Genomic DNA, 18803 nt, shown 5'->3' with positions numbered 1-18803 from the left:
TTATAAAGTTAAAGCGGAGCATGTAGTTACCGTAAATGGTACTTTTGATAATTTCTTTGAACATTTTATTCATTATTTTAATTTCATAATTTCTTGTGGTGAGTATAATAGTCGAGAGTTATTTGTCAACCATGGTCATAACTTATTGTTAGTAGACATTTGAAGAGCAGCTGATCAATCATGGCTCGTCAATTATGGTCACAACTTCTTATAGTAAATATTTGAAGAACAGTGAAAAGAACTTACCAATCATGGTCTTTTAACTTCTTTTAGTGGGTTACGAAGGACTAAGAGTTTCTTTTATAAGGAGATTACAAATACAAACAAATTGGTATGTAAAAATCAAAATAGTTCATTTAGTAGGTAATTTTAACGTTACCTAATTCCCGAACAAAACGCTCGACTTAGGTACTTAACTTACAATTCTTTGCTTATTTCTTCTATATTCCTTTAAATCATACATAACTTAAGGTTCATATTGAATTTCAAGTGATTCTGGATCCTTACATCAGCATTGACGAGACTTCCGTTCTCAAACTTTTGATATCCAAATTACTTCAAAATTTTTTGATAGATCGATCTTTAAGTCAAGTTTTTGGACCCACCAATAATTTTTTAACTACTTCTGTTCTTGAAGTATCCACGCTTAAAAAAACTTGGGACGTATCGCTCAAATCATTGGTCCGGTACTAGATGTAGCTTTTCCCTATGGACATCTCTTAATAATGTTGTCCTTAAATATCCTTCCATCTCAATCGAAGTTGTTCAAAAAATTAAAAAAAATAAAAAATTTTGAGGTCATAACAAATATGATTCAAATGTTATTGCCGTTACAAGAAGTTACATATCTCACGAGAATCGAATTTGAAAAAGAAAATATACAAATGTCAATCACCCTCAGCCCATAAATCACATAACCCAACTCAACTAAGTATATTCATACAAACCCGAACATAACTTCGAGCTTTGTATCGAATAAAAATCGCTCCAGCCATCAAACAAAATCTTCCAACCTTAATTATACAAACTTTGATAAAGAAAAATATGAAGAGCAATGCAAGCAAGCAAGAGATGATAGCCTGTACATGCCTGTATGCGAATAAACGCATTCAAAGAAGCCCAACAAAGAGGAAGAAAAGTAAACAAAGGGTATCAACTCTTGGAAGAAGCAGTAGTACATAAGATACAACGCATTCTAGGACCGCCCATATCAGCCTCGTCCTCATCATCGTCCTCTATTTCTCCGTTATCGTATTCGAAGTTAGATACTGAATCATGCCGAGTCTCTCCCGTCCCTTTTTTAGCATCAAGATTGGAAGTAGATTCTATGAGACAAGTCTCATGGTACGCATGACAGCAAAAGAACACAATAACAGATATGTTTTGTATTGAAAAGGGATTAAAACATATGCAGCAACGAGCGCCTCCCCGAGTTTTCGACTTAACCTCCATCATTCTAACACTCAAAGATTTCTGAATCGACTGAGAAACCTTATTTTCATTCCTTTTCCCACGTACTTCATCGTCTTCATTGCTCAAGTAAACTCCATGTCTAGCCTCTTTGTAGTACTTAACCAATAGATTCACAGTGTCGGCCTGTCGAAAATCACACATTACTATTTGCCAGCACAAGGTTCAGTTCTAGTGAAGCAACTAAATTTGTCTAGCATGAAAATACCTTCAAAATATCATTGCATCCATGTCTGAGGCTGGTTTCCGTTCGGTAATCGGTAATAATTTTAACTAGCCGATCCCGAAGCCTGCAATAGAATAAAGGAAAGATTTCAGACACTATGTACATCCAAATGAACAATTATAATTAATTTTACATATGTTTAATTTGTTTAATTCAGGCACAACCTACAATCTGATAACAAGACTTATAGTTGTATGCTTATTTTCGTTACTCGTTGCTACACGTCCAACACTTGAAAGTTTTGTGAGAAAATCTCCGAAAATACATCGGCCAAGAAGGGTAATAAACCAGTTATAGTGCCTCAACAATCAACTAATAAACAGCTCTGCCAACTTAAAACAGAGATCATATACAAGGAGAGCATAGACACAATTCAAAATATTAGCTGGATACACTGGACTTTATCAATAAAGATATACAAAACCAATAGACACTATCGATAAACAAGATATGAGATCTTTAGCTGATTTAATACAAGTGTTGAGAACTGAATCCTAAGTGGTAGTTTTTATTACTTTTTGAGTAATAACAGATAAAAACCCAATATCTATGAGTGTGATCCTTTAAGCACAACCTTTCATCTCAAATAAGAATCCATAAGAAATTCTTTATTATTAGGAAAAAAGAAGTAATATTAAAGAAAAGCAATAAATATATATGTATGTGTATATACATTTTGGGGGGAAGGGAGGGTAGCTCAATGAGCAATGATTCCAAGGACTGAAATATTTGGAGTGGTTTAAGATAGTTGAGGATTTCGGGTATAAAAAGATGTGACGAAGACCAAATCAGGAAATACAAAGAGTTCCCAAAATTAAGAATATAAAGAAAGGTGGAGCAACTACAGAATACTATCAAATAGGTCTAAGAAGCACTGTGATAGACCAGAACCTAAAAATAAATAAATAAGTCTCCCGACGGGAGATCTCACATCGGTTGGGGAGGAGAATGAAGCATTCTTTATAAGGGTGTGGAAACCTCTCCCTAGTAGACGCGTTTTAAAAACCTTGAGGGAAAGCCCGAAAGGAAAATCCCAAAAAGGACAAAATGGTGGGTTTTGGCCGTTACAAATGGTATAGAACCAGGCATCGGAGGGTATGCCAGTGAGAACGCTAGGCCCCCAAAGGGAATGGATTGGTGGATTGTGAGATCTCATTTAAGAGGGAAATAAAACATCCTTAATAACGGTGTGGAAACTTCTCCCTAACATACGTGTTTTAAAACCTTGAGGGGAAGCCCATAGGGAAAGCCCAAAGAGGACAATATCTGCTAGCGGTGGGCTTGGGCCGTCAAATTCTATAAGTACCTTGACAAATTCTATACCACTAATGTAATTCTAGGTAGGACAACATTAAAAATTAAGTAAACAAAATTATACAAGTGAACGATAAATGTTGAAAACGAATGATAACAGAAATTGACACTAACCGAGGTATCTCTATTCCATTGGGAACCATGTTCACAATATAAAGAGGATCTAGATTGCCAACTGTGTGCTCCAACAACATGCCAACCTGTCAATAATGGAGGACAAATCATTTAAAATAAATGTGCACGGAAAATTAGTCATCAAGCAAAGAGCATTCGTCAATACCATTTCCGCCTTGTGAAGACATAGCTTTATTAATTCTTCCCAAAGTTCATCATCATGCTGCATGCTAACGAACTCTACTGCCTGTTCATGGTTAAAACAAAGTTTCTATGTGAAGTGTCTATCAGAAAGCAAAGACGGCCTGTAGTCAGAAAATAATGAAAGTACCTCTTCTATATCTCCTAATTTATCAATGATGACAGCAAGGGCTTGTTTTGCGTTTCCCATTCTTCCAAGAATGAAGACTTGCTCCCTCAAAAGATTTTTTTTAACGCAAATATCGTATGCCTGAGATTATGTTCACAAAGTTATAAACACATAAAGAATAACCATTATAAACACCAACATGTAATTCTGACCTTCTCAAGTGTATAATGTTGACTACTACGAAGAAATGGAAGTAGCATCTTTATATCATAGTCAGCATAAAGCTCCACCTACAAAATTATTGGAGGGTAAATAGGAACCAAATTATTAAAATAGGAACAAGAAAGCTCTAACTACATAGAAACCACGAATTTTGGCTATGAACAAAATGAGTCGTACATCTCTGTTCACTATCATACTCCAGGTCAAGCTTAACCATTCTTGATAAACCCACCAGTGAATTTCATTTAGCAACTGGGTTTAGTATTTATGCAGATAAATAATAATTTGACGAAAAAAAACCTAGCAATGTTATTGAGGTGCTTCTTGATGCAACAAGAATCTTTTTAAAAATTTAAAAAAAAAAAAAAAAGTGTTTGATTAGGCCAATTGATGGTTGTGCTAAAAATTATGTTTCTTCTATGGTGTTCTGTGACAAATCAATTTTTGTTATTCTATTAATATTACCAATATAATTGGGAGCTTTTTTTTTATCAAGATTGGGTTGGCTGTTAAGAGTGGTGGGAATATTTTCGTTGTATGTCTTCCTTAGCAGTGTAATCTTTTCTTCATCCAGTGAAAAGTATACTTTGTCAAAAGAATAATAGTGATAATGATCACAGTAAATTCTTTTTTTTTTTTGTATTGACTGGATTATTTATTTTCTCTTTTCCTGGTTATAATGTCTTAATGGCAATCGAGGACTACATAGCCCTTGATAAGGCGAACTTTTACCACATAAATATCCATGTCAGATGTTTTCTTTTTCAAATTATAGCGAGATGTAATTTTACTTATATCTCTCGCTTTACTCCAATGGTGCAATCTTGTCACATCGCACATTAAGGCGAAGATATTTATCATCTGTATGCGTAAAAACACAAAAATCGAATCACTAAAGGATAACTAAATCTTCAGTAGTTTGTACCTGAATGTCATGGAAATCCTTTCCAGCATGTGGATTTACTTCAAATAAGGAATGCAGATACAGGTGCATGAAATATCTGAAATCACACTTATCAACGGCTTTGAAAAGCTGTGAAACAACTTCATTTGGAGGAATTAATTCCTTGTATTGGATAAACAAGGGAACTGCACGCTTGCAATCTAGCATCATGAGTTGGACAACCTACAAAAGATGGGAAAAAGAAAACATAATAGTTTGCCCACTCGATGGACTGTAAAATTGTTCTCTCTAAACATAGAACTTTTCGTTTTACATAAGAGTACCAACAAATTACCAAGGACAAAAAACTAAAGTCTAAACCGAATTACAAGACTCCAAAGCCAAACTCTTTAAGTAAAATTGTTTTCAAATTTTTCGAAAAGAAACAATTTCACATTACAAAAAAGGAGATGAAATCCACATACAAAGGAAGTTACAAAAAAAAATCCTCCAATTAAATAAGCTCATACTGTAATTGTTGAAATAGGAGGCATGTTTACACCAACTTATAACCAAAAAAATACAGATGCATAAAGAATATCAGTAATCCTCTCCTGATCTTGAAAGATTGTGTGATTTCTCTCCTTCCAAAGTGACCAAATTTTGGCTCCATTGAAGTGAAGCCAAAGGATCTTCTTTGAAAGATTAAAAGGGTGATTCACAAGAATCAAAGAAAGTCATTCTTTAATGTTTCTTGGTAGAATCACGTCCATCCAGAGGATTATACAAATAAATGAATATATATTTAAAACAGAAAGATAATTTTTTTAAAAAAATAAGAAAAATAAAAAAATAATTCTCTAACATATTATTCAAGTGAAAAAGGAAACAATTTTTAAATCCTTCCTAAAAATAATTTTTAAACAAAAGAAATTCAAAAACCATATAATATGCCTTTAGAGTTCCATCGCTTGCATCTAATGTAAGAATTGGTGACTCTAATTGAGAGATCAAAAGTGATAAAGGCAACAACATTATCAAAAAAAATGTTCATAGAACAATTCCATACGGTTTTTAGTTGGAAGGTCCCTTGTTTTTTTCTTTTTTTTTAAATTATTATTATTATATATTTGTGAATGCCTCGACCAGGTTGAGCAAATCTCAACAAATCTCACGGACAATTGCCTAATCCTACTATATTAGTGGTTTGGTTGTCAATAGAAGATATTATATCCTAGACAAGTGGCATCCATGGTTTGAACCTATTTCCTCCAAACCTCTTATTTTTTTCACTAACCTCAACCACTGCTAGGTCAACTCACGATGGTTAGAAGATTCTACCTTCTAACATGTGATACTGCCGAAGTGACATTTTATAACACAATTACCACACAAACATAATTTTACTCTTGGAAGAAAGAAACAAGAGAACTATAGGGTTGCCTAATTTCGGATTCTCATACCTTCTCACGAATGGCCTCATGCAGATTGTATTTCTCAATAAAGTCAAATATATCTGGCTTCAGCAGCTGAAAATAAGGGTAAAATAATTAAATATGTATTAAAAGGGAAACAGTAGTAGAGTTCTAGATCCAGTTAACAGTGAAGAGAGCACAAATCTAAAACTTACATCAGCATACAGCAAAAAAGCTTTCTCATACTGTCCATCTATGACGTACAGCTCAGCTAATGCCTGATGCAGGAAAGAAATGAGCTTACTGCAAAACACACTTCGAGATAATTAAAAAATAACAGAAAAAAAATATTTACTTCTTTAAGAGCATCAGTCATTGAAGAAGTATTGAACTGAGGTTCTATGGCTGCGATAACGGGCAGGGCAGAATAAATCACTGGTGGCCAAGACTTAATAGTCGTTAATAGATCCTTGTGAAACAACGGATTTGAAGCAAGAGCAACAAGAGCCATCTGCGAATAAACAGAAAAAATGTCAAGTTTTCAAGTTGGTAATAAATAAATCTCTCTTAAAAGAGGAAAAAAAAAAGTATCAGAGAAATTTTCTTCCAGACTAACCTCATAAGCAGTATCACGCAATCTGGGGTTTTCTGTCGGTATATATGGAGCCAATACAGGAAGTTGACACAAATGAGCAAAGTGAAAAACCCATCTGTGAAAAACCGGTTTCTGTAGTTATGCTAGTGCATGGAGAATAGTATACAAGGCAATCAACTAATTACCTCTCCCAAGCAGAAACGGAGCCTCGCAACAATTTGGGACACAGCGAGGCAGCTTCAGCATATTTTCTCTCCACAATCAAGTGATCAAGATATCTGGATCCCACCTAAATACATAAGCAACAAAAATGAATTATACTTCATTTTCTTTTAAAGAAGGAAGCAGAATTTTTCTTTGATAAAATAGTATTACACTCCATTAACTTCATACAAAAATGACTTGAAATACTAATTGCTCTGGGATTATGAATCCCCAGAGCAATCAAGCAATTCAACCTGAATATTTACAGCTTATTTCATGTGCAAAAGAAATTTCATTGATTAGATAAAAGGTGCAAGTAAGACTTCCAAAGAATCACAAAAAAATATAATACTGTTCGGTAAGAATTCCAGGATACTGACAAAAATATAATTCTGTTGGGACGTTTGAAGGCTTCAAGAAAAATTGGAACACCAGGGAAATTACATGGGGCAAGCAATTTTTTCTTTTTTATGAGAAACGGATAAATATAAAAATCATCAAAGAAGATAGACAACCTAAGGGCCTTAGGGATGGGGGGGAATCCCTAAGCCTAGCATGAGGAGTTGTCATACAAAAGGCCTCAATCTAAAGGTATGGGGTAGAGGAATATTGGGGCCTAATCCATTTGTTACCAAGACCGGATGCAAGCATCCAATTGAAACTAAGCCAAGTATGCAAATTTGAAATGCAGATGCAGTCCTCATATGATAGGGAGAGCTCAGAGGTTCGTTAAAGAAAACAAACTAATGACATGTATTCATGAAACATGCGTTTAAGTATCAAGCGTCAATTTAAAGTGAAGGACGGGTTAAGCAGGGAGGAGAAATGAATGGGCCAAAGGAAGGTACCTCATCAAGGAGTTCACTTTTTCCATGACCTGCTTCGACTGCTTCCAAAGCTTTTTCATGCCAACCGTGTTCAAGAAGCCAAGAAATGTGATCTTCAGCATCCCTAAGAAAGATAAAGACAAGAAAACATGCACATTATCTTAAAGATGAAAATGTGCGAACCTCAGAAGTAGATAGAATTTTCCTATGTGTTGAGAGAAATTCCTCTTCATTTTTTATTCATTTTGGCCCAGTCCTTTTTCTTTTTTGAAAAAAAAAATCATTGAATTAATGAAAAAAGACTAATGCTCAAAGGATACAAATTCCAAATGAGGTGAGCAAGTAAAGAACAGAAATTAAAACTAATGAATTAAAGCTTTCTAATTTAAATTAATATACTGCAAAGAAAAACTGCCGATGAATTAGTGAGAGAACACCAAAGAGAGGCTTTGAGATGAGCTGACTCAAAACAATCAACCCAAGAACTATGCTTCTCTTCAAAGTTCCATACCGTAAATTTCTTTCTATCCACAATCCTAAGAGTAAGGCTTTGACTGCATTCGTCCAAAGCAGAGACATTTTACTAGAAACCTGAGGTATTTATTATAGAAGGTGTGGATGAGGCCTGATATGAGAGGACTGAATTTATTAAAGTGGAGATACGTGTCTGAGGATGGGAGAGTTGTGGATTGGGAGTGGAGTCGTTAGAAAGAAACCTGCAATTTAATCCAAATGATTATGGCCTTTTACCTGAGAACGTCATATACTCCTGCATCAAATTCTTGTTAGAAAATACAGGTGCCCTGCCATGGGTTGAGACACAATTGTGATGTTCAATGACAACAACTAGAAACCATGTACGGTGTGTCCTCCAAGTTTCCTTGATTTCATAAAATATTCACTTGGAGATAGTAATCAAACTTGCTTGTGGGAGAATCGATGGATGGACAACACTTCCCTTCAATCTTGGTGTTCTCATTCGTGCTTGAATTCTACATGGGAAAGAAATGTTCCCACTGTGGTTGTCTTTCTGCTTAGCATTGGAAAACTACTTAATAGTATCTTAGATTAGAGTCATATATAGGTATACTAGAAAAACCTAAACTAAAGGAATGTACAATTACAATGAAGGACAACTATACATAATAACATCAATTATATCACTCCCCCTCAAGTTGGAGCAAATATGTCTTTCATGCCCAGCTTGTTGTAAAGATAGTTTATTCTTGATGTTCAAATGTTTGTTGAGGATATCTCTCAATTGTTCTACAGTCTTTCCAGTGGACTTCAACCCTTGTTTTTCTCAAGAATGAAATAACAATCCACTTGAACATGTTTAGTCCACTCATGAAGCGCTGGATTGGATGCAACGTGAAGTGTCGTTTGATTACACACCATAATTTAGCTGACACGATAATATTGAAGCCTATCTCAGTTAAAAGTTGATGTATCCACATTATTTCACACACAAATCGTGTCATAGCTCTATATTATGACTCAGCACTTGAACATAAAATCGCATTCTGCTTCTTACTCTTCCATAACACTAAATTTCCTCTTACAAAAGCACAATACCTAGATTGATGGGAGACCTTTTTCCCTCCTTGGTATGTTGCAAAGGGTTAACATCCTAACAGCCAAAAGAAAAAACATACTCTAAAACCCCTAGAGGTTGCTCTGATACCATGTGCTCAATAGTAAAAAAATACTTAGTTGTATTTTAGATTAAAGAGTTACATACATACATACATATATATATATATATAGGTATATATAGGTATATAGGAGGACCTAAACTAAAAGGACAATTACAATAAAGGACAACATTACATACAGCCATACATTATAACAATCTTGTCTTTCTTTGATTGATGGGAGACCTCTTTCTCCCCTTGGTATGTTGCAAAGGGTTAACATCCATCATGGTATTTGAATGGACGAAAGAAGAGTTTTACACCAAGTTAGCTCTTTCACTATTCACAGAATATTTGATTGGAGAAAAATAGGAGGATTTACATTTTACCTAATTTGCTATGATATATTTTCTTACCAAGCAAAAAAGAAAGGGTGCATACCTAATATGAGGAAAGTGCTTCTTTTACCACTGTAAGTCGCGGGGTATACAATGCAGGTAGACAATCTTAGACCAAGCTACATTGCTGATGAAACTATTGATGACTATAGAACTTGGAAAAAAGGGGTTTTCTAGTTTTCTACAAGATTGACCTTCGAAAAATTGTATGACCATGTGGATTGAAACTTCCAGGATAGAATCCTTGCTAGGAATGGTTTTAATATAAATGGTAATCGTGGATTTGGAGTTGTATTAGATCAATAAAATTCTCAAACCTTGTTGATGGTAGACCGAGAGGTAGATTTCATGCCTCAAGAGGTCTTAAACAGGGTGCCCATCTCACGCTATTCTATTCTTACTTGTTGTGGATGTCTTTAAGTAGAATCATCTCAATGGGGTGGAGCATAATGTCTTTGAAGGCTTCAATGTTGGCACCGTTAACTTGCTCCTGTCTCGTCTTCCGTTCGCAAAAAGTATGCAGATAATACCATCTTTTTTTTGCTCTGGCAATAACTTCCTAGCTTTCTTTGACGTCAATTCTAGGCTAAAGATTAACAAGGATAAATTCTAGCTCTTGGCTTTAAATTGTGATCCTGGTAAGCTAAGCATTTGGTTTCTATGGTTGGGTGTGAGGTTGGAACATTCCCTTCTTACTTCGGTCTTCCTTTAAGACATCGTCCAAAGAGTAGAATGCTTTGGGTCCCCATGGTAAATAAGATTCAAAAGAGATTATCGTCCAAGAAAAGGAGATTCTTCTCAAAAGGAGGCAGACTCACTCTCATCCACCCATCTTGAGTGGGATTCCTACCTACTATTTTTCTCTTTCCAAAATTCTGGTGGTGATGAGAAAATCTCTAGAGAAGCTCATGAGAAATTTCCTTTGGGAGGAAGTTGAGGAAGGAAAAGGGAGTACACAGTCAATTGGGAGGTGCTTACAAAGTGAGTGGACTTTGGGGGATTATGGATTGGTAGAGCCAGAAACAAGGCCAGTTTCATCACGAGGTTGGATTATCGAGCAAATCCAAGCCATCCCCTTTTGAATGGAGCTCGAATGGATTTAAAGGCACTTCAGAATCTATTGGAGAGGCAACATTGAGGAATTTCTTTTCTTCCCTTGTCTATTCATAATTTAGTTAGGGATGAGAGGGACACCTATTGAGGATAAATGGTTGGAGGATAAATCTTTCTGCTCTGTAGGTTGTTCTTCTTCGTCTATTCAATTTATCCTCGATAGGAACAATTCGATAGCAGCTGTGTTGTCTCGGTTTGTGTACTCTCATTCTTTAGGTCTCCAACATGCTTCATCCAATGGAAAAAGGATGAACATTGTTGGGAGTTTATCGGAACCCTAGTTCATCCGAAGGATTCTCGTGTAGGTCTTGTTTTATTTGTTTAGTTAATCCTTCTCCCTTTAGCAATTCAGTTTATCCCTCGTTGTAGAAGATGAATATGCCTTGTCGTGAAAGATAAAAATTCCTAAGGTTAAGTTTTTTGTAATGCAAGCCCTTCACGAAAGGTTTAACACCTTGGACAGGGTGTCGAGGAGGGTGCCTAACTTGATGTGGTAATTGTGTTGCATCTACAACAGGGCAACCGAGGATCATAATCATACCTTTGAGGTTGTGATTTTGCATATGCAGTCCAGAACCCAGATTTTGAGGTGTTTCGTCTAGAGTTAGCCAGACATAAGAGTTGAAGAGAGATGATCAAGGAATTTCTTCATCCTCCCTTCCCTAATAATAGAGAGTTTTTATGGCAAGCTAGGGTGTGTACTATTTTGTGAGGTCTTTGGGGTGAGAGGGACAATAGAATTTTTCGAAGGTTTGTCTCTGAGTGAAGTTTGGTCTTTTGTAAGATTCTATGTTTTCTTATGGACTTCTATTACTAAGCACTTTTGTAATTATTTGTTAGGTCTTATTTCTCTTGATTTGAGACCCTTTTTGTAGTTTGCCCCCCTTTTTTAGGAGCTCTTTTTTTTATATGCTCTTGTATTCGTTTATTTATTCTCAATGAAAGCTCCGTTATTTATAAAAGTAAACAATAAAATTGAATTTTTTAAGTTGGAAGGTCTTGGGATAAGGTGCAAATTGTGGCTACATTCAATACCACTCCTTGTGCCAGTATTACTACCCGAGAAACTTTCATTTATTTCTTTGTAATTTATTAGTAAATATTTTCTTTGAAGTCACCCCAGTGTTTGGTGTGGCTGTATGTTCATTATGCTACTGTTCTTGTTCTTCCATTCATTCTTCTGAATGAAATATGGCTTTCCATCCCAAAAGGTCTGAACAATTCTATAAGAAACCACGTTTTCATAAAGAAGAAATAAAAAATACAAGGGCATACAAAAAGGAAATGTCTAAACACTAGTTCCATTAAGAGTGATAAAATACAATGTGAGGTGTGAAAACTGAGCACGTGAAGAAAAAAAAAACAAGAACATCAAAAGAAACAGATCCACTCACGAGCTTACCATAGATAATACTGGAGGTCTTCCTCCGGTGATTACCAATTAAAAGTAGCAGGTACAACAATAAAATGAGAAGTCTAGAGTTATGAAACAACACAGATTAAAAAACCGACCTGGGTTTCCCAATAACTATGTCTTTTGGGGATACAATATAGTACATAGGTTCAACACCAGAAGCCCACTGACCACCAGCATAGCTGCTGCCTACACTGACATAAAGAAGTATTTGAACATTTAATGCAATTTACCTTGTGCTAAAAAAATAATATTCTTCCATAGATATAAATTAACCTGTGAAAGGAGCATGTGCAAGGGAATAGTCCTTTGCCTTGTAATGCTCAAAACCATGTACAGGTAGGGTATCATTAGATAATTCATCATTGTTCCATGTTACGACACGAATTTCTGGTCTTTGGGCATTTCCCTACTTGAAAGTGATTTACAAGAGTAAGATAGCAATAACACGTCAAAGGGAGTAACGAGCACCTTCATGAAGAAAAATGAGCAAGCGCCTATACAATCATAAAATACAGAGCAGGTTGCCATGCTTTTACATAAGAAACAGTTGAATTTAGAGAAGAATAATATTATTGTATTTCTCCTTAAACATCTAAAACGAATACAAGGTACTCTTATATAGAAGAAACGTCGTCAACCAATAAGGAAATAAATGTTACAAATATATATAAAGAATATAAACATAATAGACAATCAACACTGAAATCCAACACGATATCTTTCATAACCAACTTGTTAGTAAGTTTATGAAGTATTTTTTTTTGGAAAACCTTTAGTTAGCATATCAATCGTATGTTCTATTGTAGGAAGATAAGATAGACATATTACACCCGTATCAGTTTTCTCTTTTATGAAATGCTTGTCAACGTCAATATGTTTTGTCCTAGCATGTAGATGTGAATTATGAGCAATGACGATGACGACCTTGTTATCACAATATAGGAGCTTTTTGAGTAAACTTCAATTCTTCAAGAATCCTGTTAATCCATATACATTCACAAATTTCATGTGCTATGGCTCTAGCTTTGTTTCAACAGTACGGGCTACTACATTTGTTTTTTACTACGTCAAGTAACTAAATTTCCTTCAACTAACGAACAATAACCACAAGTAGATCTTCTGCAACTTACAATTTTTTATCCAGGAGTTTCTGTTGTCCTACAACCAAGTAATTCTTTCCCTTGAAGTAAGTCAGTAAGATATTTCTTTGATTAATAAAAAAAAAATCTAAGATCTTGACAAAAATATCCTTCTTAGATCTTCGGCAAACACATGTTTGTTGGATCCCAAAGTCTTTTGGTCAACTTGCTAAGAATTTTTGTAGTAATTGATTGAATTCTTCAATTCCACGGTGTGTTCTGAGAACAATAAATAATACATCTTTTTTGGTTGGAAAGGATCTTCAGAATCTTTGACATCGATCATCTTCAGTGGCTTGAGCTCATTGAATGTTCAAGTCTGAAAGCTTTCTTCTCGGGGTTCTCTATCCAAATATTTTGATGCTTTTATTTTACAAGATTTTCAGAGTTATAGTTAGAAAGAAACCAAAGGTTCTTTCATATCAAGCTCCTCCCTTGGATAGATCATTTTGGTTCGGCCCATATCAAGGCTTTTTCTTGGTGTTCTATTTCTAAGTTTGTAGATTTCTCTTTATAAGTTTTGTCCTAGTCGGAATGTTTTCTTCTTTCTGTTGTAACTTTATTTATTGTCACTTACTGTAACGACCCAGATCCACCGCTAGCAAATATTGTCCTCTTTGGGCTTCCCCTCAAGGCTTTAAAACGCGTCTGCTAGGGGAAGGTTTCCACATCCTTATAAATGGTGATTTGTTCTCCTCCCCAACCAATGTGGGACATCACAATCCACCCCCCTTCGGGCCCAGCGTCCTCGCTGGCACTCTTTCCTTCCTCCAATCGATGTGGGACCGCCCCCAAATCCACCCCCCCTTTGGGGCCCAGCGTCCTTACTGGCACACCGCCTCGTGTCTACCCCCCTTCGGGGAACAGGGAGAAGGCTGGCACATCGTCCGGTGTCTGGCTCTGATACCATTTGTAACAACCCAAATCCACCGCTAGCAGATATTGTCCTCTTTGGGCTTTCCCTTTCGGGCTTCCCCTCAGGCTTTAAAACGCGTCTGCTAGGGGAAGGTTTCCACACCCTTATAAATGGTGATTTGTTCTCCTCCCCAACCAATGTGGGACATCACACTTACTGTTTTCGGGAGTTTGTGGAGTTTGTATCTTATCAGTCTCTTTTTCATTTAATCAATGAAAATTTTCGTTTCTTGTTAAAAAAAATTCAAAACCCGTTTATACTCCCATTACACATGCCATTCATTCGCATACACACTTAGACAGAAGAAACAGCATATTCACGACCTCAGGAACTGATAAGAGTCAATAAAATAATATAATCATTCATTTCAAGTGAAAAAGGTCTATGATTTCTCATGATATTTGACAAGCTAAGCCACTAAGCAACTGACAAGGAACTAATCAAATAGAATTGGTTCTGATTACAAAAGCTCTGATCCATGCATAATATAATTTATCTACTAAGCTCTCAGTTTGTGGTACGCGTAAAATTTGAACTAATTTGAACATGTAAAAGTCACTAAGAACCTGTACAAAAAGAAAATTAAAACACGCATAAAAAATCTTGTGCAAGACTGGATATATGTTGTGAACATACCTGCCGGGATGGAGCAGTTATACTAAAACTTTTTTCACCTTCTTCCTCGGGAATATAAGCCAGAACAACCAGGACATCCCCAAATGGAGCAATTCCTGTGATTAAGTAGTTAGTTTGAAAAGATGCCACTACATCAACCCGGTTCATGCTAGACATTGGAACGTGCCGACTATTTTGTGTTCCATTGGCTGTTTTATTCTGGCTTGTTCGAATTGATGCAATCTTCACAGATGTTCCCCAGCCAATGACCAACTGAGTATCATCCTAAATGAACATAGAGAAAATACAATAAGAAAAAATAGTTACTGAAAATGTTACTAATCTGGATTCTATAGAAAAAGGCTTAATGGCCTGTTTTTTTAAATACGTAGGTTAGTTCACAATCAAAATACAATTATCCAAGTATTCTTTTTCCTTTTCCTTTTTCTTTTTCTTTTTTTTTCTTTTTCTTTTCTTTTTTCTTTTTTTTTTTTTTTTTTTTTTTTTTTTTTTTTTTTTTTTTTTTTTTTTTTTTTTTTTTTTTTTTTTTTTAATAAGAAACAATTTCATAGATGGTATGAAATCACACAAGAAAATGTAAAAAGTCCACTCTCCCAAGGAGTTACATAAGGCCTCTCCAATTGGATAAAAGAGAAGATAAACTATGATCATGAAAAATAGGAGTGGATTCACACCAAGCAATTGTCAAATATATAATAGCATCAAAAAATCCTATCAAAAGAGGGCTCCTTATCTTAAAAAAATAAAAATAAAAAATTGCCTCCTTTCTAGCCAAGTTTCCTAAAGAAAGCCAGAAAAAAAATGTAGCCACAGTAAAAAAATAATAATAATAATACATAATTTTTTCTTTTTATTCTTACTAACAGAGGTATTTTATTTCAAGAAAAGAAAACAAAAAATTACATATTTTATTCCTAGAAAATGAATAGTGGAGAGAACGTATCATTTTTCTAGCCCTAGTTAACTAAATGCAACTTTTTTAAAGAAAAGAAAAATAAATAGTTATTTGAAAAGTTCATGGATCAAATAATTGACTAACACTAACCTTTAAATTTGGAAACAAGATTTTTTCTTTTTTTTCTTTTTTTGTATAAAAGAAACAAACTTCTTCTTGATATTTGAAAAAGTTCCATCAGTGTTCAAGAACAAGAGTTCTTTAGACACATTAAAATCTCTGCTCACACTGGAAATTCAAAAGACCAAAATTTAATTACAAAAAATGCCCTTCAGCATACCACTGTGGCTATTGTTTCTGTTTGAGACATGGCTTGAGAGGAATACGCATCTTTTAAAAATAAATGTGGAGATGAGGAGGAGATTGTACATAGTGTAGTTATTTTGGCTTCTAGATGTGAGCCTTTTTTCTTTTCCTACAAGCCTTAATGACATAATCATTGAGATTTTATGCGTTCGTCATATATATTGATACGTATGTAAACTAATGGGCAAGCTTTCTTCTAAATCTTTTTCTTTATTTTCTGAAGGATGTCACAATCTCCCTCTTATATTTTTTGGGTTTTTAACTACAATTTTTTTCTTACAAAAAAACAAATTGGGGTCAGTAGCAACTAGAGTTCTCAAGCAGCTGCAGTAGCATCCAATTCAGATACTTTCTTGGTACAGTACAGTATGTCAACAACATCATAAAATTTTAACTAACCTGCCAAACTAGCTGAGGGAGCAGAAGTTCAGGACGTGGGCTTCCTCTTGGTCTTTCAATGAAAGTAATTCGCTGATCATTTGCAGCATCATACACCTTTACGCCAGCATCATTTGCCCAAGCAATAAGGCTTGTTCTCCATTTTACTGCGTGTATTGGACCCTCACCAGAATGCAAGACCTACAAATGCAAGCGAACTTAGCAATGAGAAACTAGTCGTCTGATACAAGGAATATTTCTCAACTAGTGTGGCAAATAAAATGTTAAGAACCTGATCTTTATATCCTAGCCATTTCTTTGAATTAAGATACAAATGGCCCGCTAGACCACCTGCTGCAAATCTCCTAGAAGTTTTCTTTGCATAATCTGGGTCCAATGCAATTGCCTTCATCGGGCGATGATACTCAAACCTCATTCTCTCATCAGTGAACAGACTATTTATTACAACCGAACCATCATCCGAACAACTGCCTACATATTCACCTTCTGTATCAAAGCTGAGATCGTTGACTATGGCAGTATGAGCACGAAATTCCTTAACCTGGAAAAACAAAATCGAGTACACACATCACAGGATTAGCATGTGTAGCAAAAAAATCCGACGGTTATCGATGAAAACGTTCCACGCTAATACCTAATGAAAAGTAAAATCATGGGAACTAGTAAACCACAAGATGTCATAGTTTGATCATCGATACATTTTGTTCACTACCACAAAGTACAGTCTGATTAAGATTATTTGGGAAGCAAAGCATATAGATAGGAATAGGATACATGGAAAACCCGCAGCTCAGGTCTGTAAATCAGCAACTAATCCGATAGCGCGAAATTGAGGCAGATTCAAAGACTTCGAAAGAGCTATCATAATCTCAAATTTTACAAGAACTGGAGCCAATTGCACAACCAATTTCCAAAAAGAAAATAAGAAGAAGAAGAAGAAGAAGAAGAAGAAACACATTTCAGCACAGATTCAAACAAAAGAAGCCAACCTGATTCCCGAGAAAGTCAAGAATATGAACGGTGCCGGCGTGAGTCCCAAGCGCGATCATCCTCTCCGCAACAACAAGGCACGAGGCGGCATCACTAGCCAGCAAAGATGGTACGCTTCCTCCCATTCTCTGATACTTGAGCCTCGGCTCCTCCTCCTCCTCCTCCTCATCGTCCGCCATTTCTTCTTCTTCCTCTTCTTCTTCTTCCTCCTCCTCCTCCTCCTCCTCCTCCTCCCTCTCGTCGTCTCCTTCGACGCCATTTTCCGACAGAATCGGAGCCATTGTGATGTATGCCGGATTCATATTCTCGCGATTCGTCAGCGAAGTAAAGGTGGAGCAAAGTAGGGAGATGAATTATGGGAGTAACAAAAGGTAGTTTCCCCCTTCATCAATTTATTTGATCTTTCGCTTAGTTTCATTACATGAGTTGCCTTCGTCCAAATCAAGACCAAAATTGTACCGAACTAAACATTCAGTTTTCATGGATCGTGTTTTCAGGTCTTTTACGCGATAGAATTATCCTAAATTAATAAAAATAAATAAATATATATATATAGTCTGTTTACATTTTATTTTTCAAATTTTTTAATGTTATTTTTTAAAGTTTATTAGTATTTATGAAACATAGTACTAACCGATTTATAGCAAATTAGATAAGGTTGGATGTCTTATCCTAGTAACATTACTAATATAATTGCTACAAATAATTTAATCCAAATCATCCTGTGAATATATGTCAGTTAGGGTATTTTATATAATGAGTTTGTATATATACACAAAATATTTAATATCTTTTATAAATTTGTTAATTAAAAAAATTAATATTTCACATGAGGATCATCCGACTCGATATTGACCATGAATGAGTTATGTACTATTGTATGTGAAGACTTGTGAATGGTTTTTATAGCTAATTCAATATGTCTACCATTTTAGGGATTTGACCAAATATGGAGTTGGGAACGTAATTTCATTAGATGAAATTCTCTCATTCCCATAGGGTAAGTAGATGAGTTGTTTTCTTAAGTGTTATTTTGAGACTTTAATAATGAGACTCCACTGTCTTACTTGCCTATGATTAGACTGTAAACAAATGATTAATTAGAGAGTCAGTAATATGTAAGGGGACAAAATGTATAGTTACAAAGATAAAACAAACTTTTGATCCAACTATAATTACGAACAACTCGTGAAAAATCGCTTGCTTATAATGATCATATCAATGAATATAATTTGTCTCATAGTACATAAAAGTGCATCCATAATTTATAAGTTCATAAGGTCTTTTGTTTGCTCGTAATATTATTAAAATATTCAATTT

At 35.2% G+C, this 18803-nt stretch overlaps 1 protein-coding gene across 1 annotated transcript; it reads right to left on the bottom strand.

The window, feature by feature from the left end:
* Positions 1-828: 828 nt before the first annotated feature.
* LOC111464717 (vacuolar protein sorting-associated protein 41 homolog) lies at positions 829-17940 on the bottom strand. Its single transcript, XM_023108958.1, has 19 exons — positions 17483-17940; positions 16765-17034; positions 16494-16673; positions 14834-15097; positions 12416-12548; positions 12238-12328; positions 7602-7704; positions 6735-6838; positions 6571-6664; positions 6310-6465; positions 6170-6232; positions 6003-6068; positions 4582-4782; positions 3647-3724; positions 3456-3575; positions 3291-3371; positions 3125-3210; positions 1679-1760; positions 829-1596 (listed from the first exon to the last, which is right to left on the bottom strand). The coding sequence occupies exons 1-19, from the start codon at positions 17783-17785 to the stop codon at positions 1153-1155; spliced, it is 2919 nt and encodes a 972-aa protein (XP_022964726.1). The 5' UTR covers positions 17786-17940; the 3' UTR covers positions 829-1152.
* Positions 17941-18803: the final 863 nt, after the last annotated feature.

This window comes from Cucurbita moschata, unplaced genomic scaffold, assembly GCF_002738365.1.
Source record: "Cucurbita moschata cultivar Rifu unplaced genomic scaffold, Cmos_1.0 Cmo_Scf00031, whole genome shotgun sequence".
Lineage (NCBI taxonomy): Eukaryota > Viridiplantae > Streptophyta > Magnoliopsida > Cucurbitales > Cucurbitaceae > Cucurbita > Cucurbita moschata.
The sequence above is the reverse complement of the archived record's forward strand: the minus strand, read 5'-3'. Positions and strand labels throughout refer to the sequence as shown.

What these genes read in the sequence shown, in the direction of transcription:
- LOC111464717 (XM_023108958.1), bottom strand. Translation starts at nt 17,785, where the DNA reads ATGAATCCGGCATACATCACAATGGCTCCGATTCTGTCGGAAAATGGC. An exon ending in TCCCTCAGCTAGTTTGGCAG is followed by an intron (nt 15,098 to 16,493) that starts GTTAGTTAAAAT and finishes ATGTTCATTTAG; the next exon opens with GATGATACTCAGTTGGTCAT. An exon ending in ATAGTTATTGGGAAACCCAG is followed by an intron (nt 7,705 to 12,237) that starts GTCGGTTTTTTA and finishes TATCTTTCTTAG; the next exon opens with GGATGCTGAAGATCACATTT.